Below are 16,235 nucleotides of genomic sequence, written 5' to 3'. Positions count from 1 at the left end.
TGTAAGAAATAACACTGTGAAAAAAGGGGAGAAACTGAACGGTGATTTTGCCAAAGAAGATACAGGATATCTTGTACAAATAACACAAGAAACAATACTCAACTTCACAAATGGTGAGAGAAATGCAAGGAGACGTCAGTACATGCTCCAGAAAAGCTAAGAGTGGAGGCCTCGGACCTCACCAAGTGTGGGCGAGGATGCGGAGAGAATGGAATACTGGAACATTGCTGGTGGGAATACAAAATGGTACAGCCTCTTTAGAAAACAGTTTAGCCATTTCTCAAGAAATTAAGTGTGTACCCACCAAACAACCCTGCCTTTCCCTGCAATTGAAAGGAAAGCACAGGACTTGTATGTGAACATTCATGCAAACTTCATTTGAAACGGCCAAGACCTGGACACCACTCAACCCTCAACCAATAAATGCAGTAAATCTATAAGCGGACAACAGCTTAGCAGTCCCGAATGATCCTCAGTCAGGGACTATGGACTTGTCTCAAAACAACGATGCTGAGTTAAAAGAGCCAAAAGAAAACAGAGAGTATACAATTGAATGGTTCTACTTATACACAACCCTAGAAGATGAAAACCCAGCCAGAGCGATCACAGTGGCCAAGGCTCCTAGGGACACGGGAGGGTTACTGAAGCAGGCTGGGACTTGGGGACTTGCACGACCTTGATGGTGGTACTTGTCAAACTGATCCAGCTGCACATTAAACTGTACATCTACTGAGCGCATTCATTTCACCTCAAAAAAGCTGTTTCTAAAAAACTGCACACTGGGATGATCTTTACTCTTTGAGAAAAAACACTGCTGTGGGTGGGATTCTGTCCCCTAAAACACGTGCAGACGTCCTGACCCCGGTACCTGGGAATGTGACCTTACTGGAAATGGAGTGTCTGCCAACTTAACTAAGGCACAAGCTGAGGGTGCACTGGAACAGGCAGGTGTGACATCCACATGTCTGGTGCCCTTACGAGGGGAGAAAAGATGGAAAAGACAGAGAGGAAGATGACACATGAGGCACAGCCACATGGTGACACAGCCACGGGGGGGATGCACAGCCACAGAAAGGGACACGGCCATGGGAAGACAAAGCCACGTGGGGACACACAGCCACGGGGGGGGGACACACACAGCCACGGGGGGGGACACAGCCACGGGAAAGGACACACAGCCACGGGAAAGGACACACAGCCACGGGAGGGGACACACAGCCACGGGGAAGGACACACAGCCACGGGGGGGGGACACACACAGCCACGGGGGGGGACACAGCCACGGGAAAGGACACACAGCCACGGCGGGGTGACACACACAGCCACGGTGGGGGGGGGACACAGCCACGGGGGGGACACAGCCACGGGGGGGGACACACAGCCACGGGGGGGAGGACACACAGTCAAGGGGGGGGACACAGCCATGGGAAGGGACACACAGTCAAGGGGGGGGACACACAGCCACGGGGGGGGACACACAGCCACGGGGGGGGACACACACAGTCAAGAGGGAGGACACACAGCCACGGGAAGGGACACACAGCCATGGAAAGGGACACGGCCACGGGAAGACAAGGCCACATAGAGACACACAGCCATGAGGGGACACACAGCCACAGGGGGGACACACAGCCATGGGGGGACACAGCCACATGGGGACACACAGCCACGGGAAGGGACACACAGCCATGGGGGGAACACACAGCCCTGGGGGGAACACAGCCACGGGGGGACACAACCATGCAATGAGAGAGGCCAGGGTGGGGTGATGCCCAACAAGTCAGACACACTGAAGGACCCACTGCAGCTGTTGGGGGAGCTGCCAGGCTGATTCCTGACCCCGAGTCTCCACAGAACCACACATTTCTGCATCTGAAGCCTCCCTGGCTGTGTGGTACTTGTTATGGCAGTTCTAAGAAGCTGATGCGACCACTGTTCTGTATGAATGTGAAACATACTTCATGATTATTTCTAAAAGTAGATTTTATGTAAGAACATTTGTGTCTAAACTGGATACAGGCAGTGTTTCTCAGGAAAGCCTTTCACAAGCTTCTGTTCTAAATAGTTTCAGTTTGAGGTCTGAAGAACTTTCATGACTCTTGTGTGCTCTTTAGACACATGTGTCCTGTTGCAGAGCACAGTCTTCAGTTTCAACTCAGAAGGAAAACGTCTTCTGCCAGTGAGCACAGCCGGGCTAGTCTCTGGTTGTTTTTCTGCCCAAATTCATAATCATGCCAAGAAAACAACAGGTACGTGGGGGTCAGAGTGAGTGTGGTTTTGTGCAACTCTGAGGTGCCCAGTGTCACAGGTACTCAGTCCAGCAGCAGCTCGTGGGAGGAACACTTGCAGGTGACCCTCTGGGACCCAGACCCTGGTCTCCCAGGGTGGCACAGCCTTGACTCTGCACACAGTAGGTGCTCATCCCCGGTGTCCCTGGGCAGCCCAACCTAGACTCAGCCCACAGTAGGCATTCATCTCTGGTATCTCAGGGTGGCCCAGCTTCGACCCAGCACAGAGTGGGCATTCATCCTCGGTGTCTTGATTTGGCACACAAGTAGGCGCTGGATCAGTGTCAGCTGAGTGAGTAACCCACACAGGGCAACATTCACAGGACAACACCACCTCTTGCTAAGCCAGTGGCGAGGGTTTTATGAGATAATAAATGACATTGAATAACGGTAGTGATCTTTATCCTTGTTTTAAAGAGGAGCCTGTTGAGGTTCATCTAGGTTTCCTGACCCAGCAGCCTGAACTGGGCGTGTCTAACCTCAAAGTCACTCCTCCCACCCCTAAGGAGCTTGACTTGATACTACACACAGGCTTCCTATAAAACTAGGTGAAAACCCTGCCTCTCTAAATTGATAGAGGACTTTTTCCTGGCTAAGCTCGCAGTCCTAAAATACGCAGTCACTTCTCTGCACCTGGGGACAGAGAAATGGCAGAAGCCCAAATCCCTTCTTATCACCAGGGGACGACACAGCAGAATCAAGAAACACGGCCCCTCAACCCAAGGCAACAAGCAATACACCTTAAGAATGAGTCTTCTTCCGGTAACGTAAACTCCAGACAAAAGAAAATAACTGCGTTGTTTCAAAGGCCTCTATGACTACCCAGATAACCAGCACCTCTAACATGTAGGTAGGCTCATTCATGGGGACTCTGGCAATTGTCTGAAAATAAATAAAAGATGGCTGGTCTCATATGTTGTTTTATATATCTTTTTTTAAAAAGTAAAGCCTTTAGGATCTCAAATCTGAAATTAAACTATTTTTGGTAAGTTTTTGCTCTCAGAGCAAGAGTAGATTGGAGTTCATTTCAGCGTTCGTGACCAACTGCCTCTCTGGTCAAGCACGAGGCGTTCAACATTCCCACCAAACCTCATCCTTATCCCTAGTGGTCCAGTGGTTAAGACTCTGCGCTTCCACTGCAGGGGCCACAGTTCAACCCCTGGTCAGGGAACTGAGATCCCACAAGCTGCATGGCGCAGACAATAACAACAAAAAATCTGTTTAGTCCAGTCAGTTCAAAGTTAAGATGACTGAATGCAGCTAAGAGACACACAATATCATTGGGAAAAAAATCCAAATAATGTTGGTGTCAACACCAGGCTTCCCTGGTGGCTCAGTGATAATCTGCCTGCAACGTGGGAGACATGGGTTCTATCCCTGAGTCGAGAAGATCTCCTAGAGAAGGAAATGGCAACCCCCTCCAGTATTCTTGCCTGGAGAGTTCCATGGACAGAGGAGCCTGGCAGGCTACAGTCCATGGGGTCACAGAGTTGGACACAACTAAGTGACTAACGCTTAATGCTGCAGCTCTCTTCAAATGCAGACAAGAGTGGACAATTTTCAAATAAACGTTTCCCTCCCAAAGTACAGTTATTGTGGTAAATTTGTAGACAAATTTAATATGTTTAAAGAGCTTCCTTGTGGATTTTTTCCTGTTAAGTTAAACAACTTAAACTCTAAAAATAAATCCATAGGAGAAAGAGCAATAGTATATAATGTATTTATTCCTCCCACATCTAAGTGGAAAAATCAAATGCATGAACAGAGGGTCCACAAACACACTGATGTGCTGCCCAGCATAGGTGTCAGGAGAAGGGGTCCCTCAGACAGAGCCCCTACCCCTCACAGCGAACACAGCAGTTTAACCCATAGCTTAATGTGGCAGGGGCTTTTCAGAACCAAAACCTAAGAAAGAAGTTCAGTAGGGGCAACAAAAACTAAAAATGTGTTATCTGAGGCAAGTTAACTTTGGAAATAGAAAACTCCTAAGCTCCTCCGTTACAAAGGTCTGGGGGTTTGTGATGTCCTTCCCTCCCTTCCAGATTACATTCAGAAGTTGCTCTGTCTTCCTCTGTGAAATCCATTTCAGTAACAAAGAACCTTCAAAGCCACCCCGACCCCCACCAAGACACCATCCACAAACCTCACCCCTAAAGAGCAGAGAAAAACTCCTTTGAAAGGAGTCCTAAGAAGCCAAAGGGTTGCATGTCTCCACCGCCCGCAGCTCTACCATTACCGGTAGCGGACTCAGGACTGAGCCAGACCCGCGGGGCTCAGGCTGCCCATCCCCGTCACCGCGGCTCCACTCACCTGAGCGCCTCCTCCCGCGGCCCCGGGAGCCGCAGGCTGTCCGGCCGGTCCCTCCGCCGGCGGTAGAGCCCCGACTGCGAGAGCTCTTTCAGCTGTAAGGCCGTCATGCTCCCGACCCTCCAGGGCCCGCCCCCGACTCCCGATCGCGACCCTCGGAGCGCGGCACCAACGGAGACCGTCCTGTCCCACGCGCACACCTGGCCCAGGGAGAGGCCTGGGGCGGCGGCGCCCTGCCCGGCGCTTCCTGCTTCCCCGACGCACCCCCTCCCTGGGCCGGGCTTATCTCCGCCTGCACCTGGGTGGGGGGGGCGGGGGGGGACCTGGTGCTCACGTGTTGACCAACAGGCAAAGCCTGGCGGCGGTGAGCCATCACACCGGCGCCGGCAAGAATCCCACCAGCATCGTTCTGATCAAAACCGGCTGAAAAGTCCGTGAAAGGTAGCGACTAGAGGAGGGGCCTGCCCTGTTCTATTTGCCAGGAAACCCACCAGCGCTGCCGGTGTCAAGAAGTGCCTGGTCATCAGGAGCTCCTACGGACATTTTCCTTAAAAAAAAAAAAAAAAGAAGCCCCAGTTCTCAAGGCAGCAGCTAGTTCCTCCCTCTCCACTGAGCTCTAAATCCTCTTTAGAAAGGAAGGAAGTGCCTTCTTTCCTCCCCCATTAAATGTTACTCAAAAATTCATAACTGAAACGAAAGTGGTTTCTTCTACCAACCCCCATCCGGGGATTGTCTCAACCCAGGATCGCCTGGGGTCCCCTCACCTGAGATGCCTACAGTCTACCCAGAACTGTCCTGGATACCCTGGAGCCCTGCATGTTTGACCCCAAGTCAGGAAGGCAGATCTGATTCCTGGGGTGAAGAGTGTAGGTGGGTGTCTGCTGAATGGGGGACAGACTATAGGGACATGTCCTTGTCATCCCGCCCCGCAGGACGCCAGCAAGACAGCAGGCAGCTCTGACTCAGCCTCTTCTCAGGACAGGTCACTCTTGCTCTCGGCCAGCAGCCTGGCTTTGCAGTTCCGGCAGTTTCTGACTGTGTCAGCATCTTCCTGCCAGGATCTCCTCCAGGCTGAGAGCAGAATGGCTCTGAAAGTTCTTTTCACTCCAAGAGTTAAAGAGTTAACGTACTCCTCTCTCTAGAAGGACATGTATTGTGAATACAAGTATTGGGGCATCCCATGGAAGCAGGGTCTCTTCCTGGTCTCACTCCTTCCCTTAGCACCGCAGCCCTGGCTCCCCTGGGGCTGCAACCCTGGTCCCACCGCCCACTGGAAACACGACTTTCTACAGCTGCCATCAAAATGCAATATCCGGTTTCAAAGAAGATGCATTGGGGAAATTAGTAATATTGTTGTGTGTGTGTTAGTCGCTCAGTCGTGTCCGACTCTTTGCAACTCCATGGACTGTAGCCCACCAGGCTCTTCTGTCCACGGATTCTCAAGGCAAGAACAGTGGAGCGGGTTGCTATTCCCTTCTCCAGGGGATCTTCCAGACCCAAGGATTGAACCTGGGTCTCCCACACTGCAGGCTGATTCTTTACAGTCTGAGCCACCAGGGAAGCCCAAGTAATATTGTTACCACTCTAGATTTAATTAGTGATGAAAGGTAAAAACAATGAAGTGACAGGTGTAGCTCTTCCTCTCTCTGGAAGGAGACACAGAAAACGTAACGGGAGCCTTGGCCTTGGGCAGAGCAGCAGAAGACAGCTGTATACCTTCTGGACTTTCACTGTCCCGCTCATTCAAAATAAATGCAAAAAATATAGAAGATTTACCTTTCGTACAAATATACCTCTCGTACAAAGCTCTAGAATCCTACTGAGACCAAAAAAAATACAGAAAAGTTGAAAGTTTACAGTAATAGAAACCTCAAATCAAGATTCCTAAAGTGTCTAATTCTTATACTTTTTGTCATGACAGGTGAAAAATCCAGAGAAACAATCTTTTTTTTTAAATTGTAAGTGTCAAAACAAGTAAGATGCCTGATGAATAAAACACAAACACAATTACTTGTGGCCACTGCAGACACAGAAGCCTCAACATAGGACTATAACATAGTTATATGTATCTATAAGAAAATGTAAATAAGAGAGCTTGATATTGTTTTTTGTTCATGGAGTTTTCTTTTTTATTTTAACTTTTTATTTTGTATTGGGGTATAGCCAGTTAATAATGTTGTAATAGTTTCATGTGAACAGTGAAGGGACTCAGCCATACATATACATGTATCCATTCTCCCTGAAACTCCCCTCCCATCCAGGCTGCCACATAACATTGAGCAGAGTTCCCTATGCTGTCCTCGTCGGTTATCCATTTCAAATACAGCAGTGCGCACATGTCCATCCCAAATTCCCTGTCTCTTCTCTCCTCCTCAACCATAAATCGGTTCTCTAAGTCTGTGAGTGTCTCTGTTAAGAGAGCTTGATTTCTAAGAGACCTTTTAAAGGATCTAGGTAGCCTGCTGACAAGGAAAAAGGGCTTGGAAACTAGTAAAGCTGACAAGACAGGAAACACCTACTGTGTAGGACGAATCCTGTAGGTGATGAGTCTAAGGTTAAAAGGATGTGAACAGGAAAAAAAAATGTTGTGTAAAACAAACTGAAACAATTCATGCCCTTTGACTTTTAAAATAGCTGTGCTGACAAATAGAAATTTCAGTAAACTGATGCTAACATATGCTACCAACTGGGTAAAATTAAATCCCGAGGTTTTGGGCAAAGGTCTTTTAACCAGTCATTTCACTGACAACAGACTGTGAGAGACAGAGCTGTCCCCCTGCCCCAAGTTCACTGGGAGTTGCTGTGCGGGTGTGCAGCTGGGGTGACCTACCCCCAACAAAGGTTCCTGCATGGGAAGAGGGAGGGGGAGGACACAAGGAGGCAGAGACAAGGACATCTCAGGTCCCCAAGTTCCTTCCTTTCAAGCTTTTCCACAGAAAGCTGTCAACTGAGCCTGGGTGATCAGGGCTATTTAAAAAGAGTTTTAAATTTCAAAAGACTGTCTAAGCATCTGGTACTGAGGGAAGCCACGTGGGTGTCTACACAGGAAGTTCATTTCTCAGAGTAGGGCAATGCTCCCACCTGATGATGCTCCTGGGCTCCCCACCCCCACCTTTACTGCCCATCAGGTGTCAAGGAGCTGAAGGTTCACAAACACTACGAGGGGCACCTCCCAACTCCCACCACAGGGGCAGCTGCTCTGCGAACCTGCCTGCCCACCCACCGGGTTCTCCTGGGACCTGATGGTTCTCTCTTCTGTCAGTTTATTCTCTTGGATGAAATGACTAAACAGGAAGGTCCAGGGAACGTCGCACCAGGCCTTGCTCTGCAGGTTGACCTCTGACCCTGGGCCCCACCTTTCGGGGGTCATGGACCATCTGTGAGTCTGATAAAGGTCAGCGAGCCTCAGCAATGACTGTGAGCACAACACTGCCTCCACCTCAGGGCATAGGCAGGGGACTTACAGGGACCCCCGCCTTGGGCGGGGGGAGCTCTGAGCTCATCTGCGGCCAGACTCAGGTTCAGGGGAGTCCTTGCTGTCCTCCTCAACTTCTCCCCACCTCCCAGCTCATCTCTGCCTCTGGCCTCACCCTCCTCCTCTCTGTCCTCCACATTTGTAGGAATTCTTCCCAAACATAAACTCGAAGGTTGTGGAAACCCTGCAATGCCCCCTACCCCGCCACCCACCCCACCCCACCCCTGCCCTGCTCAATATCACCGCAGGGGTCCCTCTCACAGCGGGCTTTGGGATGAGGGTCTCCACCCTCCCCTGCCACCAGATACCAGCCCTCCCAGAGAAGCTGTACAGCTACTTCATCTCTGGTCGACAAGGCCAGGTACACTGTACAGCAGGTATTTCCTAAGTTCTCTTAGATGGTTTAGTTGACCGACCAACTGATTCCGAGAGACTCATCAGTTTATGATGATACTAAGCTTGAGATGAATGCCCCGGAGCTTTGAAACTCCTAACTCTAACCTTGTTTTGCTTCTGTGTTTAACATGCGACATTACCTAAGTGAGAATCATAAAGGCACATCCCTTCCACGATTTCAGGAAATGCTACTTTCCTTGCAGAATCTCTGACACTGCGTATTTGTAGGGCTGAGCACCTCCCATGAGCATGAACACTTTCTTTCGGGATAAAAACTACAACACCAGTCCTGTTCTTCCCCTTCAGCTGAGTCAGTGAGATTCTCAGTGTGCCTGCTCCATGCATTCCGCACTCCCTTCAGGCCGTGGGGAGTGAAGAGAGCTGGTTAAACCCTCTGCCCCGAAGATGGGCTGCCAGCGTCCTGCATGGCAGGCTCCTTGGAGGAGGGGGCTGAGGCTGCACAGGTTTCCTGGCCAGCACTGGGTAGGCCCCACGTCAGGCCCCCTCCCCAGACCAGGGGCCTCAGCCTGCAGACGCCTGAGCAGCTAGACGCTGCCAGGACATTAATCTCCTCGTATGATGAGGGAAGAATTTTGTTTTGCAACCATGCTGAACTCAGTGGAAATAGTCCTTTTCAGTTTACATTTTATCACATGAGTAATCACCTCTGGGGGAAGCAAAGTTTCCCTGATGGAGCAGAGAGTCCCCTCTCTCCGTCCATACTCCCTCCCCCCAGACACTGGCTTCCTCTTCATCCATGAAGGCTCAGACCCCACGTTTCTCAGGAGCAGGTTCAAACTCAAGTCAAGCAGAGCAGAGTGTGAGAGGGCTTAATCCACCATCCAGAAAAGAAGTCACCAAAAACAGGGTCCCTAACCTACTTGCCAGTCCCTCTGAAAGTGCCCCTCCTCTTGAGGAGCCTGGAGGAAAGTCACCCATCAGAAACAGAGTGGGCGGGGATGAGATTAGAGAGTCAGGCAGGGGTGGGGGGGTGGGGGGTTGTCTCTCAAAGTTCTCTTTATCCTAAGAGCCTGGGAACCACAGGGGCCTGAGATGATCAAACTTGTTTTGCAAAGACCCCTCTCACAGGCCTGGGAGCCAGGAGGCCTAGCCTTCAGAGGAGAGACTGGGGGGAGGGCATTCAGGGAGAGGAGGGGGTGAGGGGGGTGATGGATCAGACAGGGAGCCTGGGCTGCACCCCTTCTGCCTCAATCCTGCCCATGGAAAGCCAGCATTTAAATCCACTTTGAATCGAAGATTTTCAAAAACTATTACAAAAGAAAAGGCTGGGACACAGACAGACGTGTCTGCGTGGTGCTGTGTGCGGAGCTGATGGAACTACTGCTCACAGCTCACGGTCCATCCTGCGTTCATCCCGGTCCCACCAGCCATGGATCATCATGACCCTCACTGTGCAGAAGAGGTGGCCAAGTGTCAAAGCAGGTCGGTGTCCAGACAAGCACAGCTATGGGGGGGGGGGGGGCGTGTGGAGCAACACTTGGCCTTGCTGCTGCCCCTGGGCCCAAGCTCGTGCCCACTGGTCAGCAGGAGGCCTGCCCTGAGTCTCTGAGGTGGACAAGCACACCCAGGAGCTCCAGGGACACACAGTGAGGGGCCTAGGGGGAACTGCCCCCAAATGTTCCTCGGTGCTTAAGAACAGTGGATGCGACAGGGACACTGTGACCCCTCCTCCATCCCCCGAGGCAGGAGCTGAATCTTCATAAAGGATGCGCTTAACAGCTTATCAGTGGAGACAGAGAACCTGAACAAACAAACCCTCGGCCTCTTTAGGGGACCAACCCCGGGCCAAACTGCTCAGATTCTTCACTAATTGAGCATCCAAAGCCTGCACTTCTTTGTTCTGTCAAGTGTGCATGCGTGCTAAGTCGCTTCAGTCCTGTCTGCCTGTGCAACCCTATGGACTGTAGCCTGCCAGGCTCTTCTGTCCATGGGATTCTCCAGGAAAGAATATTGGAGTGGGTTGCCATGCCCTTCTCCAGGGGATTTTCCTGACCCAGGGATTGAACCCGGGTCTCCTGCATTGCAGGCAGATTCTTTACCATCTGAGGCTTGCCTGGTGGCTCAGCTGGTAAAGAATCCACCTGCAATGAGGGAGACCTGGGTTTGATCCCTGGGTTGGGAAGATCCCCTGGAGAAGGGAAAGGCTATCCACTCCAGTATTCTTGCCTGGAGAATTCCATGGACTGTATAGTCCACTGGGTCGCAAAGAGTCGGACACAACTGAGTGACTTTCACTTTTACTTTCTTTACCATCTGAGCCACTAGGTAAGCCCCTCTTTGTCCTGGCAACTCTTCTGAAATTTGTTTCTTTGTCTAATGAGTATAAAAGCCACCTCCTTTGGCCACATCTTGGGTCCCACTTCTGTGCTTACTTTTCTGTGAGATCTCCGTACTCAGGACTTAAGACTTGCCTCTTCTTCTCCTGTTCATCTGTCTTGTGTCAATTTTACTATCAGTCCAGAGATAAGAACTCCAAGGGAGCGGGAGGGTGTCTCCTCACCATTGTGGGCACAGGAGCCCTGAGGACAATCCCAGACTAAACACAGGCTGGAGAGACTGAACCACATCCCCACCCCATCCCCTGTCCCACCAGCCCATGTTCCCTTCCTAGAGCCAGGACCCCGGTGGACCTGGTTGAATGTGGTGGATGGGTACCGAGGGTTCGAAAGGAGACCGAGGCCACTGACACGGACCTTCCTCCTACAGTTTCGGGAGCAAAAGCCAGTGGACAGAGTCAGACGTGAACCTTTGATGTCACTGGATTCCTAGACTTCTTGGAGACCGTCTCCCTTCAGGGTATGGTGATGACTCAAGTTTCCAAGAGTTCAGGGGAAAAGCCAAAGATTCTAAAGAAAACAAGTTTTCTCAAGACCGAGTATGTTGTTGAACAGAACAGGAGACTGAGAGGGGGCCCACGCCCCCAGCTCCTGGTCTGCAAGCCCTCTATCGGCAGCCTCCTCAATGTCTGTCAACAGAAAAGCGGATGTAACATGTTGTGAGTTCTTCATTCAACACCACACAGCTATAGAAGAGAGTGAAAGTGAAGTGAGAGTCACTCAGTCATGTCCAACTCTTTGCAACCCCATGGACTGTATAGTCCATGGAATTCTCCAGGCCTGAATACTGGAGTGGGTAGCCCTTCCCTTTTCCAGGGGATCTTCCCAACCCAGGGATCAAACCCAGGTCTCCTGCATTGAGGGTGGATTCTTTACCAGCTGAGCCACTAGGGAAGCCCAAGAATACTGGAGTGGGTAGCCATTCCCTTCTCCAAGGGATCTTCTCGACCCAGGAATTGAACCAGGGTCTCCCGCATTGCAGGTGGATTCTTTACCAGCTGAGCTACCAGGGAATCCCAGAGAAGAGAGATAGCTCACTAAAGCTTCACAGATATCCATGAATGAACCTAAGAACAAGGCTGAGAGAAAAGCGCAATTTGCATAGTAACACAGATGATACACATTATATAAAATCTAAAACAAAATAAACAAAGACTTTCCTGGAGGTCCAGTGGTTTAGACCCCCTGCTTCCATTGAAGGAGGCATGCCTGGCTTTGATCCCTGGTTGGGGAAGATTCTGCATGAAAAAGGATAAATAATCCTATGCAATGCTGGTCACCTGATGTGAAGAGCCGATTCACTGGAAAAGACCCTTATGCTAGGAAAGACTGAAGGCTGGAGAAGGGGACAACAGAGGTTGAGATGGTGGAATGGCATCACCACCTCAATGGACATGAGTTTGAGCAAGCTCTGGAAGACGGTGAAGGACAGGGAAGCCTGGAATGCTGCAGACCATGAGTTGCAAAGAGTTGGACATGACTGAGCGACTAAACAATTATATGCACTGTTAAGATTACACAAGTGTTTAATAAAAGGATAAACAAGAGCTTAGTTTCCTCCTGGGGGAAAAGTAGGAGGGAAAATCACCAGTAACGTGCACCCAGTGATTCAATTGTATTTGTAACGCTTTATTTAATGTGGGTGATAGGTATTTGGAGGCTCCTATTTAATTCTCTGGGTGTATGTGTGTGCATGCACGAGCACACTCCGTTGTGTCTGACTCTGTGACTGTGCCACCTGGGAAGCATTACATTCTACATTTTCATTAACCACAACAAAAAAAAGAATGAAGATGCAGAGCACACTTCTCTTGGAACAGGTTTGTAAACCAACAGGTTTTGAAGCACTACTTCTGCCACCATGTGGCTCCTTGAGGTATTACATGCACACGATTTTCAGAAATTCCAAGTCTGAAAAGGGGCATTGTTAGTTCATTCTCAGGTGCAGCATCACAGCAAAGTAACCCACAGTGAGAGCCCAAGTGTCCACCACTCTGTATGTAACCAATGCTAGAAGCCTATTTGACCAGTTGTGAATGGTGCTTGATGACAGCACAGAAAGCAAGACACAATGCAAACGACGGACACTGGACCCTGACCTTACACCATGCACAAACATTAGCTCAGCGTGGATTACGGACTTACACATAAGACCTGAAACTATAAACTCCCAGGTGAAATCAGAAAGGAAAAGCAACTTGACATCCGTCTTGGCAACGATTTTCTTCATGTGACCAACAAGAACGCAAGCCACCAAAGGAAAGTCAGCAAGTGGGACTATATCAAACTGAAAAGCCTCGTGTCCAGCAAAAGAAACAATAAAAAAAATGAAAACATAACGTACAGATGAGAGAAGAAATTTTCAAATCACATGTCACATAAGGGGTTAATACCCCCAAGATGTATATTTAAAAAATGCATACAGCCCAAAAGCAAAAAAACAAAAACAAAAAAACCAAACATTTTCCCAAAGACTTACAGATGACCAACAGGTACACAGAAACGCTCCACATCACTACTCATCAGGAAAATGCAAATCAAATACAGTGAAATGTCACCTCACACCTGTCAGTAATGCTTTTATCAAAAAGGCAAGAAGAAATAAAAAATGTTGGCAAGGATGTGGGGGGAAAAGGGAACCCTCATGCTCTGTGGGTGGGAATGTCAGTGTGGGCAGCCACTGTTGAACAGAGTAGGGAGGTTCCTCAAAAAACTAAAAATAGAGCTACCATGTCACCTAGCAGTCCCACGTCCGGGTGTGTACTGGAAGAAAATGAAATCACAATCTCAGAGACAGCTTTGTGCTCTCATGCTTACTGCAGCACTGCTCACAATGGCCAAGACACAGAAACAACCTAAGGGTCCATCGCTGGATGAACAGATAAAGAAAATTTCTCTCTCTCTCACACACAGGCACACACACACACACACACACACACAGAGGAAAGCATTTCAGCCATAAAAAAGGACATCCTGCCATTTGCAACATGGATGGACTGCTAGGGCATTACACTAAGTGAAATAAATCAGAGAGAGAGAGACAAACACTGTGTGATCGAACCTACACGTGGAATCAAACAACACTGAACCCACAGAAACAGCAGAAGGGTGATGCCAGGGACGGGGAAGGGTGGGGGAGGGGAGCTGCCGGTCAGAGGATATAGAGTTGAGCTCGTTACGAGATGAATCAGCTTTGGGGATGTGCTGTCCAGCATGGGGACAATAATTAACAATACTGTATACGCGAAAGTCCTTCCATGAGAAGACATTTTATGTTCTCACCACAACAAAATGGTAATTATGTGCGGTCGTGGGTGGGTTAATTAACCTTATCGTGGTAAACATGTTGGAAAACTATACACGTGTCTCAAATCATTACATTATACACCTTAAAATCACATGAAGTTACATGTCAATTACATCTCAAGAAAGCTGGAAAAAAGGGAAAATTTTAAAAACATTATGCTATGAAGCCCAGTCAAAGGTGATGAGAAAGTTACTGGACATGAACTGTAGGGGAAAAAAGGATGAATGTTAAGATACATCCGAGATAGGAAGTTTAAATTAGTCACAACACCAGCAAAACCAGGTGAGATGGGCCGGCGTCCAGACACAATCACCCTGGTAGGTGAGTGGGGGACCTGTGTGTAGACTCCAAACCCAGGAGCGAAGAAGCAGGAAGAAGAAACCGTGAGAAGACACCAGTCCACAGTGTGAGGCTGACGTGCAGAACGTGGTGCTTACCTCAGCAGACGTTACCAGAGATCAGCACCTCTCTTCTGAATATCCAGGTCAGAGAGACACAAACCTAGAGTGTACACAAGGCGGTCTTGACTAGACGTATAGAAACAGGTCCCCGTGTGAGATCATGTGCACTCAGGCACTAACCTGGTGAAGGGAACAGACCACTGGCTTAACTACATTCTGTTCATTCTGTGGGGTGGGGTGTGTGATGACTGTACAGGGGTGCTTGCCCTGCCCCTTATCTCAGCCGCACCCCACAGCCGACCCCTGGGCCTGTGCGGGCTCAGCCCCTCCGGTGGGAGCAGGACTCAGCAACCAGTTGAGACTCATAAGATGGGGAAATCGACAAACAATGGGATCCCACTAAAAAGAAACGACATAAATTAGCCACGCGCCCAAACACACACCAACACAAACCTTCCCATAGGTGAGTCCAGGTCTGACTGCCATGTGCTGGGCTCGATTCAGGTCACCCCACATCCTACAGATGTCCCCCCTCCTCCTCCCACTCCCACCAAGGTCAGCTCCAGGTGCTCTGACAAGTCTCCAGTTTTCCTTCCAGAACAGGAAGGAAGGAAGGTTGCAAGTTCACGGTCATCACAAGAGTCCACTCATGAGAATGGTGACCAAGTGAGGACTAGTTTGATGTAACTAAAGTACATTACTATCTGGTCATTGCCACAGAACTGGATTTAACTTGAGAGGATCTGAATGCAGTGAGGTCTGAAATTTAATATCAAACAGTCTTCATGACTGCTAACCTCCTCCACGGCAGGGTCAGCAGATTCTTTCTTTCTTTCTTTTTTTCTGGCAGCATCATGAGGCTTCTAGGATCTCAGTCCGCCGATTGGGGATCAAAGCCCAGACCCTGGCAGTGAGAACACCGAGTTCTAACCACTGGACTGAAAAGGTCAGAGTATGACTATTTCAGGCGCTGAGGGCCCCAGGCCTCTGTTGTGACTTTTCACCAGCCCCCGTGGCTCAGAGGCAGCCCTGGATGACAGCAAACAGACGCTGGGTTACGTCCCAAGACTGATGTTCGAATATCATGTAATGTTCACACTTTCATTTTTTTCAGACATTAAAAGCTGTCAAAACCATTCTTGGCTCACGGGCTGTGGCTAGGCTTGGCCTGCAGACTGAACCACATCTGATAAACACACATAAAACACCATTTACTGTATAACCGTGAGAAAACAGATTTTTCTTTATAAGATGCTAACTCCTTAAGCAACATATTGGACAGCAGGTTCCCAAAGTGAATGCCCCAAAGACCCTCCAATCACAGCCTTCACAAGGATGAGTGCCAGGTTTACAACAACAGGAAGACAGACCCCCAGCTTCCACGGTGCCTGCAGCAGCACAAATGATAGAGTCAAGACAGAGTCTGACCCAAACACACCTGCCCAGCCCAGCCGGGGTAGCACTCCCGCCAGGACACCCCACACAGAGAGGAAGACCACAGCTGCTGGAGTCAAGAGGAACAGGACTGTGGGGCTCAGGAAACAGATACACCCTTCTCTTCCCAAATCGGTCATGTCCGACATTCAGGACTTTATCCTCTGAAAAATTCCAAACAGGGGTTTCAGCATCACTGACCTCCACTTGATGCCCACCGCCCAGCTGTCCATCTTCACTCTCTCCTTTTTTTAAGATCTTTTTTTTGAT

The 16,235-nt window shown here is 49.6% G+C and overlaps 1 protein-coding gene across 10 annotated transcripts in view; it reads right to left on the bottom strand.

Moving 5' to 3' along the window:
* Window positions 1–16,235, bottom strand: part of LIMS1 (LIM zinc finger domain containing 1) — a 79,610-nt gene that overhangs the window by 26,665 nt on the left and 36,710 nt on the right. For 3 of the 10 annotated variants that reach the window (XM_081593017.1, XM_081593011.1, XM_081593018.1), the window contains exon 1: window positions 4,599–4,852. The exons of the other annotated variants lie outside the window; for them this stretch is intronic. In XM_081593017.1, coding sequence (XP_081449143.1) covers window positions 4,599–4,705 — 107 coding nt within the window. In that variant the 5' untranslated portion in view covers window positions 4,706–4,852. Of the gene's footprint in view, window positions 1–4,598; window positions 4,853–16,235 lie in introns of those variants that run through there. 10 annotated transcript variants of the gene reach the window in all.

The sequence above is a fragment of the Giraffa tippelskirchi genome, chromosome 4, assembly GCF_054371585.1.
Source record: "Giraffa tippelskirchi isolate mGirTip1 chromosome 4, T2T-mGirTip1v1.2.pri, whole genome shotgun sequence".
Classification (NCBI taxonomy): domain Eukaryota; kingdom Metazoa; phylum Chordata; class Mammalia; order Artiodactyla; family Giraffidae; genus Giraffa; species Giraffa tippelskirchi.
Note: the sequence above shows the minus strand (reverse complement) of the source record. Positions and strands in the feature narration are given on the sequence as shown.